General features: G+C 45.4%; 1 protein-coding gene across 1 annotated transcript; it reads left to right on the forward strand.

Annotated features, from left to right (window-relative positions):
* The first annotated feature begins 1,469 nt into the window (after window positions 1-1,469).
* On the forward strand, window positions 1,470-22,758 carry LOC147427875 (uncharacterized). Its single transcript, XM_086496438.1, has 5 exons — window positions 1,470-1,756; window positions 22,075-22,116; window positions 22,190-22,241; window positions 22,315-22,405; window positions 22,488-22,758. The coding sequence occupies exons 1-5, from the start codon at window positions 1,633-1,635 to the stop codon at window positions 22,569-22,571; spliced, it is 393 nt and encodes a 130-aa protein (XP_086352564.1). The 5' UTR covers window positions 1,470-1,632; the 3' UTR covers window positions 22,572-22,758.
* The last annotated feature ends 626 nt before the right edge of the window (window positions 22,759-23,384 follow it).

Raw genomic sequence — 23,384 nt, forward strand, 5'->3', positions numbered from 1 at the left:
TTTATTCTCCCTCAAAGCTTGAAAAATTACCTGGAGGTGTTGCTTATGCTCCTCAATGGATTTGGAGTAGATGATGATATCATTGAAGAACACTCCAGTAAACATACGGTAGGGTCGAAAGATTTTCTCCATCAGGAGGTTGAATGTGGCTGGAGAATTTGTCAAGCAAATAGGCATGACAAGATATTCATAAAGACCAAACGTTGTGTGAAAGGCAGTCTTTATGATATCTTCATTCACTATCCTTATCCTTTTTGATGATAGCCGCTTTTAATGTCAATCCGACTGAAGTAGGTCGAGCCTTGTAGCTTATCGAACAGATCTTCTACCCTTGGTACATGAAATTGGTTTTTGATAGTGATACATTTTAGTGCTCGATAGTCCACACACATGTAGTATGTGCCATCTTTCTTTTGCACTAGAAGGACTGGTGAACAAAAGGGAGAGGAACTAGGCCTCACCATCCCTTTATCTACCAATTTATGCACTTGCCTCATAATCTCCTCTTGTTGAGCTTGAGAAACTCTATAAGGAGGCTTATTAGGCGGTGAGCTCCCACGTAGAAGCTCTATGTTATGGTCTTGTTTTGGAGATAGCTCTCCAGGGATTGTTCGATAAAACCATTTTGAAATCCATTTAAGAAATTAGACAACTCTAATTCCTCTTGATTCCTATCATCTTTACCTAAAACATTAGGGTCATTAGAGGATTCTTTGACAAAATTCATGTATGCAAAAACTGCGTTTTTAATTGACTTATCAAAAGTAGGTGAATTTACAAGTGGTATAGTATGACCAGACTCATTAGCATCTATATACATGCTCTTTTCCCTGTAGGTGAAGTAGATTCTCCTTGCAAGGAACTTTATGTTGGCAGCCATGCAGTTGAACCATGGTACCCCTAGGATAGCATCCTCATGTTGGAGAGGGGAGATTAAGAACTTTATGTTGGCAGCCATGCAGTTGAACCATGGTACCCCTAGGATAGCATCCTCATGTTGGAGAGGGGAGATTAAGAAATCTTCTTTGTCGACTTGAGTTTGGATGTAGATATTTATGATACATGTCTTGAGTTGGAGTAAGGAATTGAATATTTTGTTTAGTCTTGTCATTGTATTTCTTTACTTGTTGAAAAGGGTGTTCTTGTTCAAGAGGATACTGAAAAGGGTTTAATCTTTTCTACAATATAGTGAGTTTAGTTTCAATGCTTCATATCTCAAAATAGTTAGCAATAAATGCAATTGTCTAAATGCAATTTCACGTGTGAAAACGATAGTAACTTCTTCAATATGTACTCATAGAAGTCACATGAACACACTCAAAGTTTACGGAGAGCAACACACAAATATTTTTGTATGCAAGTAAGCTTGTGCAATATATTTCCTTGATCTCATAACCACACATGTACACACACTTTTTCATTCAATTATTGCATATCTAAAAGCCACCACATGCCTTGTTCAAATTACCCAACATGACTTCTTCAAGAATCGAGACGAGGCTGCTACGCTAACGAAGTAATAAGGATGAAAGTTGATTTAATTAAAACTTACTCCATGTGCTCGAAAAGGTTCAGACCTGCTTGAACTGCCACATTTGCGTTTGAAAGGAGGAGGAGGAGCTTCGACTGGCGATGGGAGACGAGCTCCCTTCACAGCTTAACCTGGATGCCAGATGGGATGCCTGCCATGATATAGCACTGCGTCGCCTCTTTTATTCTACTTTTGCGGGAGCAGCCTCGGCCCTCCTACTTTTCAGTTAGTATTCTGTTTCTGTTCAACGGATTAGGGTTTCAGATTCTGTTTTGCATATCAGGTAAGCTTGTAGACGCTCTTCTACTTATGGAAATTAATTAGAAAGGTCAGAAGAAACATTGAACTCCATACACCCCTGTTTTCCTTGATATTTTTGTGCGGCATTTTGTCGCCAAAACTTTCCTCCTTATGACGCGTCAAGGTAGACAGCAATAGACTTGAAGTTTCTGGATTTATTTGACATTTTCAATACACATTGGCAGCTTGTTATCATCCTATGCTTTCTAATGACATTTGTATTTTCTTTAGTGTCAGCAACATGCTTTTTTCCAGTCAATAGTATTCGAAGGTTTGTTTGCTTTTATGCTAAATTCGCTTTTTCTCATAGATACATAGAACAGGGAATGGTGTTGATAATGGGAATGTGAGGCGAAAGGTACAAAAAGATGGGGAAGGGGGGGTAGTCTCAAGAAGATTCAAAACTGGAGATTTCTTAGAGGGACTAATAAGACATTAAAAATCTCCTAAAAGGGCTTCCTACGAAGGGCTGCATATTACATATAAAACGCCTTATAAACCTTGTGTTGCCAATGTCAAAAACAGATGGGCTTCTGAGAATAAAAAATAGATCGGCTTCTAAGAATGGAAATGGGGCTGGAACAATTCCAGAATAGGGCAGAAATTGTATGAGTCTTATTGAAGAAAGAAAAATTTGCGTGGATGAAGGGTAAGGTCCAATACAAAAGGGGTCACAGATGACATCACAGACCAAAAACAGATGCGCTTCTGAGAATGAAACATAGATGGGCTTCTAAGAATAGAAATGGGGCAAAAATTGTATGAGCCTTATCGAAGAAAGCTCAAAATTTGCATGGATGAAGGGTAAGCTCCAGTACAAAAGGGGTCACAAATGACATCACAGACCAAAAATCACTATAGCCACTTGTGGAGTCTTGTTGAGGAGATGTACATCAGAATTCCAACTCTCAGAGTGACTCATTGAGCTCTATCAATGACAATAATCTCTTGAATCAATAGCTTTTTGTATTAACATTGCAATGACAAGACATAACCCATCTCCGATAACAAGGGATTGTAACTCAACATAGAACAATTTGTGTGCCACATCTCTCACCTAAATTATGGATGAGCACATCACTGACAATGTAGCAGTGTCGCTCTTGCGATGTCATTCTAGTTGCAATGGACATTTGTTTTAATAGAAGTGATGGTCCCCAATCTCTTGCAGTATTCAGTAAAATACTTTTTGGAGGAGTTTCCTCCATGAAAACTCTTGAGTGTTTAACTGGGCTTGGATTGGGATTATCTATGCTCAACCTTCCTATAAAAATGGCAAGCTCCTTTGGCATAGTTACTGGAACGGGAATGGGACGGGAACGGGGAGGAGGAGGGGAGGCCGGAACGGGAACAGGGCCGGAACGGTCGACTAAAGTAAGGCTTGAATTACCTCCATTCAGCTTAGTCCCAAATCAACTCCTAAACAACCCCAAATCTGCCCCACAAACATGCCCGCAAACAACCCCAAGTATGTCCCCCAAATCTGCCCCCAAATGCCTACTTTTTCTTGTTCCGCCCCGCATTCCGCCGTTCTGTCTCGTGTTTTGCCCCGTTTCCCCCGTTTCGGAACATTGTTCTGGTTACATCTTGTTTCGGAACAGCGTTCCATTCCCGACTCCGTTTTGGGAACGGGACTCGTTTGGAACGCTGTTTCAGAACGTTTGGGCTGCGTTCCGCCCGTTCCCTGTTACACCGGTAACCAGTGAGGGGTTTCAATTGTTCGCTCTCTTTCACTCTCTCCCTTGTGTAGAAAATTCCTGTTTTGCTGTCACTTACCGCGTGGCAGTAGTTCCAGCTGGTTACAATGGTATCTAAGCTAGGTTGATTGCTCTTCAAAGGGCGATTTGATCCACATTGGACAGCCTGTTTCAATGGCTATGGTTAATCTCCTAGAGATCAACTATAGTGATGAAGAGGTGGAGTATGAGGAAGTTGAGATCGAGGTTGAAGTCCTTGATATTGAAGACACCCATGGCCATGATGAGCCTTTAAGAGTGAGGATGAGAGGCAAGCTAAAGTTGACAATTTGTTGAATCATTTCTTGAGGTTGCCAAGGATCCCCGATATGTGAGGCATATGAAGGAGACGGCCATGAACACACTCTTCAAACAATGGAAGGATTTGGCTTGACCTTTGATTCCTCAACTCAAAGCACTGGCCTTGAAGGCGAAGGTTCCTAAACAACCTGACCATTTTGGGGCCCGACAACTCATGGGAGGAACCCAACTTTCCAAGGTGAGTTTTTAAGGCCCCACTCTCTATCAAGGTGAAAAGGTACGTAGTGTACGGTACGGTTTAGGTACGTACGGAACGTACTTCCGTACTGAACCCACCTTTAGGTACGTACCATTTGTAAAAAAAGAAAATTACACTAAATTTAAGTTCACCGACCTTTCAAAATTCAGCCTCATTAACAAATTAACAATGCAATGCTTATAATGAACATATTGATCATAAAACTTAATGACTCAAGACTCAATACTCAATGAGAAAACCAATGACCATAAATCATGAAACCAAATAATAACTACAAACATCATGACTCAAGACTCAATACTCAATTAGCTGCATTATCTGTCACCACCTGCACAACATTCTCCTTGCCAACCTCCTCTATGGCTGTTATGATGTGACCAAGTATAAACTCAACCGTGATATTTTCCCCTGCTTTCCCTGCATCCACAGCACGCAAGAAATAGGTGCCCAAAGCAGAAGACACTAGGATATTGATTATGTGTCGTCTGCGTATGTCTGCCCAACCATCGGAGATACTGGTGCATCCGAACTCCTTCCATCCAGCTTTCACTGGCATAAGTGCCTTGTCAATTAAGGCCTTCTGTTCATCTAACATAGTGGCACGCATCTTGGTGTAATCAAGACATGTCCATGTCTCAGTAGGCCCAACCTGTGCAATGGCTTTTACCATTCTTTTCCACTGATCTATGCGCAAAACATTGAAAGATATGTTGCACTCAATAAGAGTGCGACATATCTCCATCTCTGCCACCCTCTGATGCTCTTTGACCCAAGTCTGAGAAGAGATGCGACTAGGCAAAGTGGTCTGTGTTGGTGTTTCAGATGTACCTTTTTCACGTGGCAAGGAATCCTCATCTTCACCGCCAACACGTGCCCTCTTCCTGGAAGTAGGGGGTTGCATGGAGGCCGAACCTCCTCCCACCTCTGTCTCCGCACCTAAAGTCTCCAACTCTCCAACAAAAGCATCGTGTAAAGCATCCTGTGTGCTGGGAGCACCTCTCAAACCAGGAGCACCAACATGAAAATACTCTTCAATAAGCTGCTCCCTCAAAGGTGGTGGTATTATCTCACATGCACCAATCTGATCAGTGCACCCGATGCTCGTCAAGTGCTTTTTGACTCACGTAATGGTGCTGGTGTACTGGTCCCCACAATACTTGCATTGCCATAAGCGTGTGTCGGAACCTTGCCGAGAAGTGGTCGTGAAGATGCTCAACACATTGGTGTGGAGCGACCAGTTGGGGTTGGTTTTACGCGGTATAATGAATTCTGCACAATGCAAATGCAAAAGAGTGCACACACAAGAGGAGTACGGAGTACGAGAAGAGTACAAAGTGCATGGTGGCAGAAGCAGTACCTTTTCACGCGCGTAGCTCGGCTCTGCAGGTCTCTGTGCACTTCTCCGTAACACAACAGAGAGTCTTTTGTAATCCTGGTCGATTAAAAAAGCCTAAGGCTCTCTCCCCTTCACCCTAGTATCCCAATATGAAAGCGACCCTAGCGCGAGTGGTCCGTGGAGAAAACGCCCCAAAAAAAGAAAATTCTTGCCGTACCGTACCGCACCGTACGATTGTACCGTACGGATCTGTTCAGTACGTACATACGGATTCCACATTGCTCTCTATGGCGAGAGCGGTCTACTATTGATTGCACAAATCTCTACAATGCTTTGGACTTGCCGACGATGTTGATGGCGATGAGGATGATGACGAGACGGGCTGAAATCTGAAAACGCTAATGGCTGAAATCTGCAAATCTTTATCTGCTGAATTCTGACTCTTATGTCGATGATGACGGCGGCGAAGACGACGATACGATGACGACGCGTTGAAAACACAGATGCTGAAATCTGCGTTTTCCGGGCTGAAACTGCAAACTTCGATGGATCTGATCGTGTGGTGAGGATTTGTTGCGGGAAGGTGAGATCTGCAAGGTTTGGGACTTGTTCTGCGGGATCTAACTGCTGAAAACTGAAAACGCTGGTGCAAGGGATGATCTTGTCGTGGAGAATCTACAAAAACGCTATGTTGACTGCTGATCCAAAAACGCTAGGGGCTGATCTGGGACCTTGATGCAAAAACTCTAGGCATTCTGCTGATCTGCTACTGTTGCACTGCCACGGGGCTGATCTGCAACCGCCAGGCTGTCTTCATGCAAAAACACTAGGTTGGATCTGGGGTCTGTGGCTGAAAACGCAAGGTTGACTGCCCCGGGGGGGGGGGGGGGGGGGGGTTCTTGTTGAGAAGGTGCCTGTTGAACCTTGGTTCCTACTGCCTCTTCTGCCAGAAAGTGCTAGCGCTAGCTTTACTTATATACTTGCTTGCTAAAATTGCCCTACCTAGTTCCCAAGAAAAGTCACTTAAAAATAATAAGTGAAAATTGGCTAAAATAGGGAATTGAGGTTTTCTGCACTGTAAAATGCTCCTGATGGTTTTTGACTGTAATCTGATGATCATGCTGAGTGCAACCAGAGGATATGCATCTAATCTAAGTGTCTGGACATGCACGGTCTGTGAACATACTCATAAATGTGCTAGATCACTTCCTAAGCTAACTGAATTGAACCCATGTCATGAAGTAGCTTGTCCACGTACACATAGGGTTAGATGTGCACGTAACATCCCCTCCTCCTAAAGTGAGGTATTGGTACCGAACTGTATGGCGTCGAGGGAGATTGCTAACAGGGTCCGGAATCTTGGAAAGGACTATTCGCCGGCCCACTATGATTCGTGGGTCATGCGATACTTTAAGTTCATAAAGGTTTGCACTCGCTTGCTTCTTTGGGCCGCGCCGAAAGCGACACAAAGTCGTATGTGGCTCCTTCAATCCTTCTACTTTGTCTATAGTCATGCACCGACCTTCTTCAAGATTAGGAATCGACATGCCCAAGAGGACTTGGGTTACGTGCGACCGCAACAAGCAAAAAAAAATAAATCTTGTGGTTCTTTCCTTGAGTGATACAGAACACTGCCAAAGCTCTGATACCAATGTAAGGTGCAGCGGAAGTGAATGTTGAACTTTGCTCAAGATGAGTGCTCCGAACTGTGCTCAAGGGTTCCTTTTATTTACGGAAGGGAGAGCCTTCTGTTCCTTCAGTGAGAGTGCAATGGACAAAAACAAAGTGGTGAACACTGTGAATGAAGGTGTTGAGACTGAGAGATGGAGAGAGAAGAATATGACACCCGAATGTTGTCAAACCCTCCTCCGAAGGCCCCACTTTCTATGGCAAGAGCGGTCTACTATTGATTGCACAAATCTCTACAATGCTTTGGACTTGCCGACGATGTCGACGACGACGAGACGGGCTGAAATCTGAAAACGCTAATGGATGAAATCTGCAAATCTTTATCTGCAGAATTGTGACTATGTCGATGATGACGATACGACGACGACGCGCTGAAAAAAGCAGATGCTGAAATCTGCGTTTTCGGGGTTGAAATTGCAAACTTCGATGGATCTGACCGTGCGACGAGGATCTGCTGCAAGAAGGTGAGATTTGTGAGGTTTGGCATTTGTTTTGCGGGATCTGATTGTTGAAAACTGAAAACACTGGTGCAAGGGATGATCTTGTCGCGGAGAATCTGCAAAAATGCTATGTTGACTGCTGATCCAAAAACGCCAGGGGCTGATCTGGGATGCAAAAATGCTAGGCATTTTGCTGTTTTGCTACTGTTGCACCGCCACGGGGTTGATCTGCAACCGCTAAGCTGTCTTCATGAAAAAAGGCTAGGCTGGATCTAGGGTATGTGGCTGAAAACGCAAGGTTGACTGCCCCGGGGGGGGGGGGGGGGGATTCTTGCTGAAGAGGTGCCTGTTGAACCTTGGTTCGTGCTGCCTCTTGTGCCAGAAAGTGCTAGCGCTAGCTTTACTTATATACTTGCTTGCTAAAATTGCCCTACCTAGTTCCCAACAAAAGTCACTTAAAAATATTAAGTGAAAATTGGCTAAAATAGGGAAAATAGGTTTTCTGCATTGTAAAATACTCCCGATGGTTTTTGACTGTAATCTGATGATCATGCCATGTGCAACCAGAGGATATGCATCGAATCTAAGTGTCTGGACATGCACGGTCTGCGATTAGACTCACAAAAGTGCCAGATCACTTCCCAAGCTAACTGAACTGAACCCATGTCATGAAGTAGCTTGTCCACGTCCACATCGTCACAAGACGGGCACCACGTGCAGATAGAAAAGAATAGACTGAACAGACTTTTAGCACTTCAATAACAACTGAACTGAATGAGAAAGACGACACGCGACACGAAGTGGCGGAATTTCACCTCAGAGAGTATTGGCCCCATACCTTGGCGTCCCTTTCGGTATTTCTTTATATTGCATCAACACAGTACAAGCCGGTACTCCAGACTCTGCACCTTCTCCAGGAAGCATGCAAGGCCCTAAGCCCTAAAAACAGTTTATAGTAAAAAGTCTTCAAACTCAAAAGCTTCTGGTCCCAAAAGCAATGCCAAAAAGCTGCCAGCGTAATTTACGAAAATCCGTACAACCTGCCACGTCATCAGCCAGCGTAATTTTCAGAAATCTGCTACATCATCAGCAGCTACGCAATTTCTTTTACGTGTGTGTGGGTCCTGCTTTATTTCCTTTATGTCACTTGGGGCCCCATCGGACGGGGTCCCCATAAGTTGGTAGGACTTCTTCTTCTCTTACTTGTTCTTCTTAGGGTTTAGGCCCCTCGGGCGACATCTGCAAGTTGGCTCCATTCTTCAGGGGTTTGACACATCGACAATTTGTGACACACGTAGGGTTAGATGTGCACGTGACAAGTGGCTGCGGAAGATGGAGGATGTGGTTGAAAATAGTGACCTTCTCTCTCCAATGGTGGACATCAACAATCTCCGAATGTGGAACCTCCGAAACCTTGTTGTGGCGATCTCCTAGATTTTCAAAGATGCCGCATGTGGAGTCGCCTAGGGCAAGAGAAGGCATAGAAGGAGAGCACCTGCAAAGGCACAGAGACACAAGGGAGAGGGGTGATGTGAAACAAAAATTCTACTAGAGAGGAAACGATGCGAGAGAGAGAGAGAGAGAGAGAGAGAGAGAGAGAGAGAGAGAGAGAGAGAGAGAGAGAGAGAGAGAGAGAGAGAGAGAGAGAGAGAGAGAGAGAGAGAGAGAGAGAGAGAGAGAGAGTTGTCTTCACATTCTCAGTGCGGCTCCACAGCTCCTTCCGGATACCCTCTGCCATTTGGTTGGACATCATTCACACCGTCATTTGGCAGTGGGATTCTTCCTCAGTAACATCTAGAGCAGCCGAGGCTCGTCGATTTGACTTCCTTCGGCGTTGGGCTCGATCTCCACTCTTCTTTACACTAATAGGTGGACAGATTACATGGCATTATGCACCTCCTCAGTGGTTTCTCCTCCACTCATCATATAGACCACCATGAGATTGTTCTAGTAGAGTTGTCACTATAGTGGCTATCACCCTTACATTCAGCTTGTACACCCCACGTGATAGGCTTTTTTTGGCATCCGCTGGGGATTATATTGTACTCAGTAATATACAGCCCTGATTTTTCCAAAAAAAGAAAAAAAGAAAGAGAGAGAGAGAGAGAGAGAGAGAGAGAGAGAGAGAGAGAGAGAGAGAGAGAGAGAGAGAGAGAGAGAGAGAGAGAGAGAGAGAGAGAGAGAGAGAGAAATGAAATGATATATTAACGTCTACAAAAGGCCAAAATGACCTATGAGACCAATTGATTACAATGATGAGTCTAGTACCAAGTCTGGGTACAAACAAAGAACTACGAACAAAGAACTGATAGGAGTGCTACCGACTCCTATGGGTGGCTGGTAGGCTGAGCAATGGTATCATGCCATAAAGGTACAAAGTGGGGATAAGTGTCACCATAATACAATATAGCAGTAGCATGAAGCCTATCTTGATTGACACTCTGGGTGTCGTGCTAGAATCCTGTGGATCCTCTGCCGCAATCTCCGCCGGTGCTGCGTGGCTCCCCTCCTCAGTCGCGGTCGTCTCGATCTCCCTAACTCTATAGCTCGATCAATGAGAGTACCGCTAGTGTGTGTATGAGTGGGAACCGAGCTCTGTGATGGTGGTGTCCCCTCTGCCTCTGTGGTACTCAGACTAAAGAAATCTGAGATGCGTCTCTGGGACTATCTCTGTCTTTGCCCGTTCAATAGAGCGTCTCTATGTCTCTGAATCTCAAGTAGGAATAATCCGAGACATCTTTGATCCTGATATCTCATGACTCTATCTAATGAGTCAAAACCATCTCTGAATAGACAATGAAAGCGTCACCGTATCTCATAGTAGACTGTGCAGCGACATATGTAGTGAAACTCTGTCTTTGGCTCTGCATGGCATAACTGACATATCCTACTGTCTGTTGGTATGCCTCTGAATCTACCTATCTCAATCCCAAGCTGGTGTGAAGATGTGCGAATCTGGCCTATAGCACATCGTAACCCATGAGATAGATGTGTGTCCATGTAACTGGACCATGTGACAAATCCGTCTGTCGTGAGTTGGAGAAGATGCTCTCTATAGAAAACCCTCTTCGTACCCAACTCCTGTGATGGCTCTATCCATGTCCTCTTGCTATCAAGCTGGATAAGATCCTGCTGAATGAGTCTAGTAGTCTCCATCCGTGTAAGAGCCAAGGATGGTGCATCAAGAGAATACTGGAAAGGGGGCAGCCTGTCCATGCTGAAACCATGCCTCTGAAACCATGAGCTCATCTGTGCATACCAACATGATGTATCTCCCTGTAATGCCAACTGTCTGGATGACTCAAGAGCAAGCCTGGCATACGTGTCCCTGGTGGTGTCCCATAAGCTGTGTACAAATGATACTGATCCGGTGAGTGCCTCAACCTCCATAGGTGGGGCAGCCAGCTCCGCTCGTATGATGTCATGTGGGACTGAGGCCTTGGCTCTAATCAGCCTAGAAATCATAGATATCAAGGGTCTCTCCATATTACTCCATCCAGCTTTGTCAATAGACGGTCCCCAAACCTGAACTTCGTAGTGCATAACTGAAGCGACCAAAGTATCGAAAAGCCAGAGCTTTGTTCGAGGTTCCTAGAACTGAACCTGCGAACAAATCCTCTCTAAATCGCCTAGGGCTGCATAGGCACGAGTCAATCTAGTGTCTGCTGCCACTTTCAGTGTGAACCTCGGCCCACTAAAGACCACCCCAAGATATGTGTATGCATCAGTGTACTCCATACTGTCCTACCCATATGTGAAAGTAGGTGCTGATCTCCTAACCCACTGTGGCGTGGTATTAAATACCATGACCTTGGTTTTACCAAGGTTGACAGACAATCCACTATCCTCTGCAAAACTATGCAATGCGTCCAAATGTCTCTGCATACCCTTTGGTGAGTCTGATATCAACACGACATCGTCAGCATACAATAAAAGAGGGATCCATGTCCCTGCAAGCTGAGCACCTCTATTTCCTCCTCTGTCAATATAATCAGAGACCTCATCAACATACATACCAAATAGAGTAGAGGACAGTGGGCAGAGAGAGAGAGAGAGTCAGAGTTTCTTGAATCAATCAACTTTGGTAATAATAATTGAACGTGTATACAATGAGGGCACATATATACACACCTCAATAAATTGCCCTATCCAGACTTTGACAAATAAGTAAAATAAATACCTAAAAGCCAAAATAAATGTCACGTGCACATCTAACCCTATGTGCATGTGGGTAAGCTATCTCAGATCTAGGGTTTAGGTCAGCCTAGGAAGTGTTTGGGCACCTTTGTGAGCATGTGCGTAGGCCGTGCATGTCTAGGCACTTAGATTAGTGCATATCCTCTGATTGCACACATCATGATTATTAGCATGACATTCAGTTACACATAGTTACCCGGAACAGGAACAGGAACAGGGAAAGGGAAAGGGAAAGGGAAAGGGAACGGGAACGGGAACGGGAACGGGAACGGGAACGGGAACGGGAACAGGAACGGGAACGGGAACGGGAGGGTCCGGTACGGAACGGGGCCGGAACGGTCGACTAAAGCAAGGCTTGAATTACCTCCATTCAGCTTAGTCCCAAATCAACTCACTCCTAAACGACCCCAAAACTTTCCCCAAATCTGTCCTCAAACAGCCCCAAATATGTCCCCCCCAAACAGCCCCAAATCTGTCCCCAAATGCCTACTTTTGCCCGTTCTGCCCCGAGTTCCGCCATTCCGCCTCATGTTCCGCCCTGCTCCCCCCGTTCCGGAACACCGTTCCGGTTACACCTTGTTCTGGAACGGTGTTCCGTTCCCGACTCCATTTCAAGAACGGGACTCGTCGGGAACGTCGTTTCGGAATGTTTGGGCCTAGTGCTAGCCGTTTGTGGCAGAAAAGGCAGAAGAAGTTGCAGTGCACCTTCTCAGCAAGACCGGCAGGAGGCCCTAGCGTTTTCAGCCAATAGAAGCAACCAGTGTTTTTGGATTCCCTCCATCAGCGTTTCTGCAGCAAATTCAGCTTAGCGTTTTTCATCAACAGCAGATCCAGCTTGGCGTTTTCCAATTTTGTAGACCTAGCCTAGCGTTTGCAGATTCCGGCGTCAGATCAACCCCAGCACTTCAACGTTTTCAGTTTTCAGCCTTTAGACACCGCAGATTGAATCATTAGCCTTGTAGACCTCACCTACCCTCAGCAGATCCTCGCCGTACCGTCGAGTCAGCCAACATTTTCAGATTCAGCCCGCTATTTGCAGATTTCAGCGTCTGCGTTTTCAGCGCATCGTCGTCGCGTCGTCGTCCTCGTCGACACAGTGTCACAGATCAGCAGAAAGTCAGCGTTTTGCAGATTTTAGCAATTCAGTCCTAGCGTTTTCAGATTTCAACCCGTCCTCGTCGTCGACATCGTCGGCAAGTCCATTGTACTAGATTTGTGCAATCAATAGCATAGACCTCTCGCGCCATAGAGAGGGGGCCCCTTGGAGGAGGGTTTGAGAACCGTCTGGTGTCGTATTCTTCTCTCTCTCTCTCTCTCTCTCTCAATCTTAGCACCTTCATTTAGAGTAGCATTTACTTTGTTTGTGATCATTGCACTCTCTCACTAAAGGAACGAAAGACTCTCCCTTCCGTAAGTAAAAGGAACCCTTGAGCACAGTTTGGAGCACTTATCTTGAGCAAAGTCTACTTTCACTTCCACTGCACCTTACATTGGTATCAGAGCTTTGTCAGTGTTCTTTATCACTCAAGGAAAGAACCACAATAAATTTTTTGCTTGTTGCGGTCGCATGTAACCCAAGTCCACTTGGGCGTGTCGATTCCTATACGCGTTTTTGAAGAGTGACAAGTAACCCAAGAAAGAAGGGCTCGTCCGGCCTCCCCTTGTTCCTCTTTTCACTCATTGAGAGCGGACCGTGCACTTAGCGGCCGGCCAATCGACGTGAGGTGGGAAACAACAACCTTGGTGTGAGCGCAAGGCCGCCAAGGGGTGCGCCCGCAGGGAAGAGTCGAGCTCAGGTAAGAGAAAAGCCTTCTCAAACACTGATTGCAACCACGAACCTCAAGAACTCAAGAACCTCAAGAACCCAAGAACCTCAAGTCTCCAGAACCCAAGTTCCTCGAGAGCTTAGGTACCCAAGATCTCAGTGTATGGTCATCATGCGAAGCGGAACAAATACTTTGCGTGAAGGTGATGAGGAAGAATTTTCCCCACCAAGAGGATTTTTTTCCGATCCTCCCCCTTCCCCATTTACGCCACGGGTTATACCAAATCCTATGGAGGCTTTGGTCAAGTCGATGATGGACATGATGCTACAACAAGAGGTGCAACACACTGCCTTGGATCGCGAGCGTGATCAAGCGCGCTTGGTAGTCGAAGAAAGAAAGGCAGTCTTGGATGACCCAAGGAAATCCTGAAGCTGTCAAGTTTGATGCATTATGCACACTGCTGTTGCAAGAGTCACTTTCCAGAAAAAACAGGACCGGGCAGGGTGTAGTTGAACAGGCTTTTATTGCTTCTCAAAGAAAGGGTGGTAACAGTAATGCAACCACTTCTTATGGGTCTGCTACGAGTGGCAAAACTTCTGTTATAATGCTTCTGCTGGCAGCAATTCATGTGGAAATTCTGGTGATAAGGGCAAAAAGAAGATGCGTTGTCATTTTTGTAAAGCTAATGATCACTTGATCAAGTAGTGTTCTAAGTTGAAGGCCAAAGAGGTTAAGCAGAGAGACCAACGCATGCAAGAGTTGGTCACGCTCTCAGTCTCAACACCTCATTCACAGTAGCATTCACTTTGTTTGTGATCATCGCACTCTCACTAAAGGAACGTGTAAGGATTCTAGGTACTAATCCTTAATTAAGTACTTAAACTCATGATTAAGACCTAAGAAACTTGAATTGAACTCAGAAACAAGACTTAGAAAACTCTGTGTTTGATTGATTGAATGACTGCTTGATAACTGAGTACAATAAGCTCCTTATATAGGAGACGAAGAGACACAAATGAAAAGACAGTTCTCATGGTGAAGAGACGCGACTTTAAACGTAAAGACACATCCTTTCGCACCTGTAGAGCGAAGGGGTGTGACCAGTCGTCGAAGGAGTGTGGCTTTTGGCGAAGAGACACGTCTTTTGAGCGAAGGGTCGTGACCATCCAAGCGTAGGGGTCCTCCTTGGCATGGCACTTCGCGTATCTGCAACTAGGAGTAGATGTAATACTGCAACATAGTCACAATCGTGACAAAACGGAAGGCTCTTTCTTCTGTAAGTAAAAGGAACCCTTGAGCACAGTTCAGAGCACTCATCTTGAGCAAAGTCAACATTCACTTCCGCCTCTATCACTTTGGGAAGTTCATTTGAGATGCTAGCACTCTTTAACACCCTCTCTACAGCTCATAGTAGTGAAACCAAGTCGATGAAGAAGCTAACAGTGAGACCGAGTTGATGAAGAAGCTACCACGGACACCCCAGCAACAGCTATCATGTTGGATACACCTCGGATTTGCTACCCTCAACTTTGTACCTTAGAAGAATGCCATCTTGAGTATCGGTTGCCTTTTAGAAAATTTGAATTGTAGACCACACTACGTCCAAGAATCCACATTTGTGAATTTTGAACATATCACGTCCAATATACTTCAAAGATAATGAACTTTTGGAACACATTCTGTCCATAATCTGACCAACAACAATGGATTGGTGCACTCATCCACAGTGTTTTAGATACGTCCGATTCAGATGCATGTGCCTTGAACTCCGACCCATGGGTTCAAACACCGATAACTTGAACTCCAACACATCTGCAACAGAATGGGGAGGATCCGCGAAGCTAAGGGCTGAACTGAAAACGTTGGTGGCTGATGGCTAAAAACGCTGACTTACTGATGCTGAAAACGCTGGGCTAAACTGGTGAGAAAACGTTGGGGAGCTTGAGGGTGCCTGCCGGTCTGCTGCGGTGCCTGCCCTTGTTGTGTCGTTGCTTCTTTTGCTTCTACTAAGTGCCTAATGGGTTTCTTTCATAGATATTTAGCAATTTTCCCTACCTACTTTTCCGACAAAAGTCATTTATCAATAAATAAGTGAAAAACGTGTGTTTTGGCAAAAAGGGTTCAATGCTCTGAAAAATGCTCATGCTAACTGACTGTGCAAGAGAGGGTATGCAACTGCGATCGGCTTGGGCATGCACGTCCTGCTAGAGGCTCACAAAGTGCCAGGCTAGATCCTACGCTAAGATTGACGCTAGACTATGGCAGAAGCGTGTCCACGTGGCACAAGTGAAGTGCGCACGTGACATCCCCCCCAAATAAAAGTGATGCACAACTGTCGAACTTCTATCTGTACTTCTGATGTTGACTGATGAATGCCTTTGATGCTGTTGATGCATCACCAATGAAAGCTCCTCCAAACGGGTGGATACTACGGATGTAGGTACTGTTGCGATGTAAACACCGACCATACGAGTTACTAGGTAGTCTTACTTCTGTCGCAGAATACCAGCGTTCGTGCTGACTCTACCTGCAAGCAAGCATTACCACCCGAATAGTCCTGTCATGAAAACATTGCAGGTGAAGCTGAAAGGTAAGGGTGCTCGGAGAAAAATCCAAGGGTTTCTTGTCGACGGAAGTGGATGCACGCTACATGCGAATGCAAATGCAGAAGAGGTTAGGGATCCTGTCTCCAACTCCTGCTATATCCGTATACAAGGCTAGGAGATCTTGGTACTCAAGATCTAGGTTTCGTGTATCCGATGTCGATCTTCCTTTAAAGGCATGGCAATGAAGATGGGATCTGGTAAGTCCATGGTTGGGACTCGAAAGATTCTTCAGGAAAAAAAAATTTGAGAGAGGTTCCTTGGGTTCTTGGTGGTTCTTGGTTCTTGATGGGTCTTGGTTCTTGATGGTTCTTGAGGTTGTTCTTTTCTTTAGGTTCTTGGTTCTTCCCTCGAGTTCGCAGAGCCGAAGTACACAGAGAGCTCTGGTATCAATGTCAAGTGTAGCTGAAGAGAATAAGGATTTTGCTCGGATGTAGGACTCCACACACAAACACAAGGGACACTTTACTTCACTTGAAAGAACTAAACTGAACTGAAAGAAAGAGAGAGACAAGAGAGAGAAAAGAGACGACACATTGATGTCGAGTCCCAACCCTCAAGGGGCCCCTTGCTCTGTTGCCAGAGCAAGTACTTTCTTTATTCTTGCACAATGTTGATACAATGACTAAATGCTGAGATGCTGATGCTAAGGGGTACTGATGCTATGGTACTTGATGACGATTGTGACGATGCCGAGATGATGTCGTCGTCAAGTCCTGGATCTGTGACGATGGCGACGAAGGTGTCGTCGTCAAGATAGGGATCTGCGATGACGATGACGAAGGTGTCATCGTCAAGATAGGGACTGTGATGACGATGATGACGACGATGTCGACGATCGTCGAGTCGCACTAATGCTGAAATGCAGAAATGCCAGGCTGTCTTGGTTGAAAATGCAAAATGCGAGGCTGATCTAGGTTTTGCTTGGCCGATGCGGCGAGGATCTGCAACGGAATGTCACGTGACACATCCAACCCTATGTGTCCGTGGACAAGCTACATCATGACCAAGGTTCAGTTCAGTCAAGTTAGTCTAGAATAGGAAGTGATCTGGCACTTTTGTCAGTCTGTTCGTAGACCGTGCATGTCCAAACACTTAAGAGTAGATGCATATCCTCTGGTTGCACAGCATGATCATCAACATTACCATCAGAATCCATCAAGAGAATTTTCCACTGCACAGAACCTATTTTCCCTATTTTTGACATTTTTCACTTATTTATTAAGTGACTTTTGTTGGGAACTGGGTAGGGCAATTTGCATAAGGTAATATATAAGAAAACCAAGCGCTAGGCTTATCTGGCAGAAGGAGGAAGGAGAGCAACAGGCACCCAGTGCAGCAGGCCCTCTGGAGCACCCTCTCAAGCAAGAACCACCCCCATAGACCTAGCATTTTTCAGCACCAGAGCCCAGCGTTTTCAGCCTTGAAGACTCGGCAATTTCAGCATGACCCATTAGCGATTTTCCCTACACAACAATTAGCGATTCAGCCCCTCAGATCCAACGTTTTTGTAGGCCTTGAACCAGCGTTTTCCATCCCTGCAATTCAGCGTTTTTGTACCCAGCATAACAGCGTTTTTCAACCAGCCCTACAACGTTTTTGACAGCAGCATCTCAGCGTTTTTACAGCAGTAAATTCAGCAAGAGATATAGCAAATTCAGCAGGCAAAGAACAGCCTAGAACATAGTGTTTTCAGTGCGTCGTCGTTGCATCGTTGTCATCAACATCGTCATCGACATAGAGTCAAAATTCAACAGATAAATATTTACAGATTTCAGCCCTTAGCATTCTTAGATATCAGCCCGTCTAATCATCGTCCTCATCGTCGGCAAGTCCAAAGCATTGTAGAGATTTGTGCAATTATAAGTAGACCGCTCTCGCCATAGAGAGTGGGGCCTTCGGAGGAGGGTTTGACAACATTCTGGTGTCGTATTCTCTTCTCTCTCTATCTCTCAGTCTCAGCACCTTCATTCACAGTGTCTATTCACTTTGTTTGTGGATCCATTGCACTCTCTCACTAAAGGAACGGAAAGCTCTCCCTTGCGTATAAAAGGAACTTGGAGCACAGTTCGGAGCACTCATCTTGAGCAAAGTTCAACATTCACTTCCGTTGCACCTTACATTGGTATCAGAGCTTTGGCAGTGTTTTGTATCACTCAAGGAAAGAACCACATAATTTTTTTTGCTTGTTGCGGTCGCACGTAACCCAAGATCTCTTCGGCACGTCGATTCCTAATCGTGTTTTTGAAGAGTGACAGGTAACCCAAGAAAGAAGGGCTTGTTGAGCCTCCCCTTGTGCCTCTTTTCACTCATTGAGAGCGGACTGTGCACTTAGCGGCCGGCCAATTGACGTGAGGTGGGAAAAAGCAACCTTGGTGTGAGCGCAAGGTCGCCAGGGGTGCGCCCGCGAAAAAGAGCAGAACTCGGGGGAAGAGAAGATCCTTCTCTAACACAGATTGCAAGCGAAAGAAGAACCTCGAGAACCTCGAGAACCGCAAGAACTCAAGAACCTCAAGACCCTCAAGAACCTCAAGAACTCAAAAACCGCAAGAACCCAAGACCCACAAGAACCCGAGTTCCTGGTGAACTTAAGAACCCACGACTTCAGTGTATGGTCATCACCCGAAGCAGAATGGATACTTCGCATGGAGGTGATGGGCATGACAGTAGCGAAGAGGAATGTCACCACCAAGGAGGTTTTTCGGACCCTCCTTCCCCATCTACGCCATGAATTGTACCAAATCCTATGGAGGCTTTGGTCAAGTCGATAATGGACATGATGGCACAACAAGAAGAAGTGAATCGCATTGCGATGGCTTAACAAGAAGCGCAACGCATCTCCTTGGAGCGTGAGCGCCAAGAACGACAGGCATCGACGGATGATTCGCGAGCGTGAACAAGCGCGCTTGGCGGACAAGGAATGAAAAGAAAGAAAGCAGAAAGAAAGGTAGCTTTGGAGCGTGAGCGCGATGATGCGCGCTTGGCGGCCGAAGAAAGACGAGTGGTCTTTGAGGCGAAGCGCGAGGTGCAGAGAGACTTGCGCATGCAAGAATTGGTCCGACAGGTTCTCACCTCAAGACCCGAGCCGGACAAAGATGTTGGTGGTTCATCCAGTGGCGCAAGCCGAGATTCGGACTCCAACAACCCCGTCACTGAAAAGTTGACTTCCAATAAGTATTATAAGATGGACGCTACTGTTATTCATTCTTGGTTGCATCAATTTAATGCTTATTTTGCGACAACGAAGAAGATAAGCAATAGCAAGGTTTTGACGGCAGCTATGTACCTTGCCGGTAATGCCATTAATTGGTACCACGCATGGCAAGAGGCACAGTTGGCCGCGCACCTAGAGGAAGCCGACGAAGACGTGCCCCTTTCCTTCAATTGGGCCGACTTCCAAGACAAGCTCAAGGCGCGGTTTATGCCTCCTTAGTACCTAGCACGATCGAAAGAAGATTGGCGCAATCTCAAGCAAAATGGTATGCCAGTCATGTCTTTCTCTAACCGTGTTTTGCAGCTCGGCACTCAATTACGCATTTCGGATGAAGAGCGCAAAGAGGCTTTCCTTTTTGGGTTGGATGAATTTATCAAGTTTGATGTATAAGTCTTCGACCCTGCAGATCTCAACAAGGCGGTATCAATTGCTCTCTCCCAACATATGAAGCACAACAAGAGCAAGCCTAAGGAAAACAAGACTTCTCAAAGTACCTCTCAGACTCAAAACGGTAAGAATGGTAAGGTTGGTAAGAATGGTAACTTTTCTAACCAATCTTCCAAAGTCTCTCAGAAAAGCTCCCAAAATGAACCTAAGGGTAAAGCTAACACAATTGCTAAACCTAAGCTCACTCCCAATGAAAAGGTAGAACAAGGAATTTTCGGTGGATACATCACATCGGAAGAGCAAAGCACTTATTCTAAGGAAGGTCGTTGTTTTCATTGTCACATTAAGGGTCACATAAAAGGAACATGTCCTAAGCTTGAATCTAAGGTCACTAAAGAACCCACAGAACCCACTTCCTCTGTCAATTCAATAAATGAGAACACGAGTGTGACCCAAGTCTCTCATGATCCTCCCATTGATGAGTCTCTCATTAAGTGTTATGATCATGTGAATGGTCAGCGTTTTGTTATATTGCTTGACCCAGGTAGTATGCATGATGTGATTAGTGACTCTCTTGTCGAAAGAGCCCGCTTGGAGGTTAGCAAGATATCTCCCTTTTGAGGTGTCGGGCTTTGCTCCCGGTATGGACTCTCTCATCACACAAGAGTGCCTTGATGTTTTGTTCACTGTCCAACAAGCGTCCTTCTGCAGAAAATTTGTCGTCTCTCCTCTCTCAAGATGTGATATGCTTTTAGGCATTCGATGGTTTCGTGAGCATAACCCTCTCATTGATTGGCCAGCTAGTACGTTCACTTTCAATGCTAAAAGTGACTCTCCCATTGTCATTCGTGGGGAGCAAGTTGTTCATTCTTCATCTCTCATTTCCAATGTGCAGGCGAAGATTGACAGGATTCAGGATTCAGGAGACTCTCAGTCTCTTCTTCTCCACAGCATGACACACATGATTTGGATGATGATGATAAGCATGATGATTTGCATGATGATTGGCATGATCAAGATGTGATTACTCACAAGCATCGGAATGGGGAGGATCCGCGAAGCTAAGGGATGAACTGAAAAGACTAGTGGTTGATGGCTGAAAACGCTGATTTGCTGATGTTGAAAACATTTGGCTGAACTGTTGAGAAAACGTTGGGGAGCTTGAGGGTGCCTGTCGGTTTGCTGTGCTGCCTGCCCTTTATGTGTCCTTGCTTCTTCTGCTTCTACTGAGTGTCCAATGGGTTTCTTTTATAGATCTTTAGCAATTTGCCCTACCTACTTTTCCAACAAAAGTCACTTATTAATAAATAAGTGAAAAATGTGTATTTTGGCAAAAAGGGTTCAATGCTCTGAAAAATGCTCATGCTAACTGATTGTGCAAGAGAGGGTATGCAATTGCCACCGGCCAGAGCTGCATAATCAAATTCCAATGGGTGTAGTTATCGCCGTTCAATTTGTCGCTGGTGCTTGAGCAAGGGGGGGTTGCAAGATTTGGGCTTTGTACCTTCTCGCACTCCAAAAGGTGGCCGCACTAGCCAAGCCACTCCTCAAAATCCACTGTCCCTTTCTTGAGCTCCAATTTGCACTTTTCCCAAGTCGCCACAAAGCACTTTAGTTATGGTCGAATGGTTGGCACGAAGCTGCTCCCAAAAATCAAGACCTCTGTTGCCTTGGCCGCACTAGCCAAGCTGCTCCTCAAAATCCACTATCCCTTTCTTGAGCTCCAATTTGCACTTTTCCCAAGTCGCCACAAAGCACTTTAGTAATGGTCGCAGGGTCAAAAAAAATTCGCACCTGATGCAAAGATATCAGCCTTTCTTACGATGCCCATTCCCAGAATTGTGATATTCTTCCCCCTGGGGAGAAGTTGCTACAAAGTTGAGACATTGGACGAGGCTAGTCTAGAATTGGCACAGAGTCACGTTAGCTTCAACAGAGCTTGTTGTGACCTGTGTGTTTGTGTGCTGGAGAGGACTGCACGGTGCTATGCGGGTTTTTTTTTTGGGGGGGTGGGTGGGTGGGTGTGTTTACGAGAGGAGGGGAACTTGGGAGCACTTTACGGGAGGGGCTTGGCAGGGCAGAAAGCAGCCTGTACACAGCAATGAATACTTCAGCAGATACAGACAGTGGCAAAGTAATTCGGAGGCGCCCCCCCCCCCCCCCCCCCCCCCCCCCGCCCGGGGTGTGCTCTCTCTCTCTCTCTCTCTCTCCCTCTCTGTTTGTGTGAGTGTGGGCTTGCACATCTTAAGCACAGATTGGTTGAAGAGTCTTTTCCTTACTGTTTTGCTGGACTATCTAGTTCTCCCTGTTTTATCACGCTTCATTATCTCATCGAGGCATGTTCTTGGTGTGCAGGGAGTCCAGTGACAAGGTGGGCGACAGTAGCTTTTGCTACAGGTTTAGGGTTTGGATCTGCATACACAGATTGCGCTTATATAATGGCTGGTGCATTTCCCAATCCACAAACAAGGCCCTGGAGTGGCTCCCAGGGCCTGTCAGTTGCCCCAAGTTCGACACCCAAGGTACTTGATACTCATGCCCAAATTATGTTTACATACAATGAACTGCTTAAGTACTTGTCGTATTTGCCAGCAGGAGCAATCCTCACATTGACATAGTGGCAGTTTCATTGGAGGGAGACCTTGTCACTGCAGAAACAGGCTTCCTAATGCTTCAATCCACTGAGGTTTAGTAGCATTGTGTCTTGGAGCCTTTTGCCTTGTTTGCTGAGGTTCCCTGAAGTTGTCATACCTTGGCTTGATGTCCAGAAAAAGACCAGTTTTTCTCTTTCAAGGAAACTAATGATGAGAGTGGCACATTCTTTTCAAGCACATGAGGTGTGCTCTTTGTAGTTATATACACACATTCTGTGCGTTGTGACATTTTGCTGGGGGTCATGCAAAACCAACATGGTGACTTCATTTCGTCTGGGAGAGATTAAGCTCCATTTGGTTATAATAATTCATCCTCACACGATATGTGGTTTTGGAAGTTTATGTACTGGAAAAGAACTGTTTACTTTTATTTTCCCATTGTCAACATTATGCGCACTACGTATATTGTGAAGATGTGCAGTTTGATGAAGAAGATGACAATTGTGACAATAGGCGGCATTTATGTTTGTGTGACGATGTGCAGTTTGATTAAGGAGATAATAATTGTGACAATGGACGACATTTATGCTTGTTTGATAATAGCATTTGGTATGACGGTGAAACGTTGTGCGTGCGCGTGCGTGCGTGCGTGTTTGAGAGAGAGAGAGAGAGAGAGAGAGCCTATTACTCTTATGTCGGTTATATACAAAATATTGGCTAAGATGATTGCACATTGCATCAAGGAGCCTTTTTTTGTGGGTATTCCTCTGGCTCAGTATGGCTTCATCCCTCATTGCTAAATCATGGATAATTTGGCTAATGTCTTTTTTGGAACGGAGTATGCCAAATATACCGAGCAAGATGTATTCGTGATGTAGGTAGACATCGAAAAGGCCTTTGATACCGTACAATGGGATTTCATTGACACAATGGGGACCCTTGGATTCGGCCTAAATTAGCCAATGTTGTGTATTTTTTGTATGCCATTGCCACTCAACGCCTTCTTGTATTTGGATCACTTCTTCGCTTGGTCGTCTACATGGGTTGCAATTACCCCTTGGAAATGACTTT

Source organism: Adiantum capillus-veneris, chromosome 23 (genome assembly GCF_014529385.1).
Source record: "Adiantum capillus-veneris isolate H3 chromosome 23, ASM1452938v2, whole genome shotgun sequence".
Lineage (NCBI taxonomy): Eukaryota > Viridiplantae > Streptophyta > Polypodiopsida > Polypodiales > Pteridaceae > Adiantum > Adiantum capillus-veneris.

Bases quoted from the DNA above. Each gene is read 5' to 3' on its own strand.
- LOC147427875 (XM_086496438.1), top strand. From the start codon at position 1,633: ATGGGAGACGAGCTCCCTTCACAGCTTAACCTGGATGCCAGATGGGAT. The intron at 1,757-22,074 runs GTTAGTATTCTG...CTTGGTGTGCAG, and splicing joins CTCGGCCCTCCTACTTTTCA to GGAGTCCAGTGACAAGGTGG. The intron at 22,242-22,314 runs GTACTTGATACT...ATTTGCCAGCAG, and splicing joins CCCCAAGTTCGACACCCAAG to GAGCAATCCTCACATTGACA.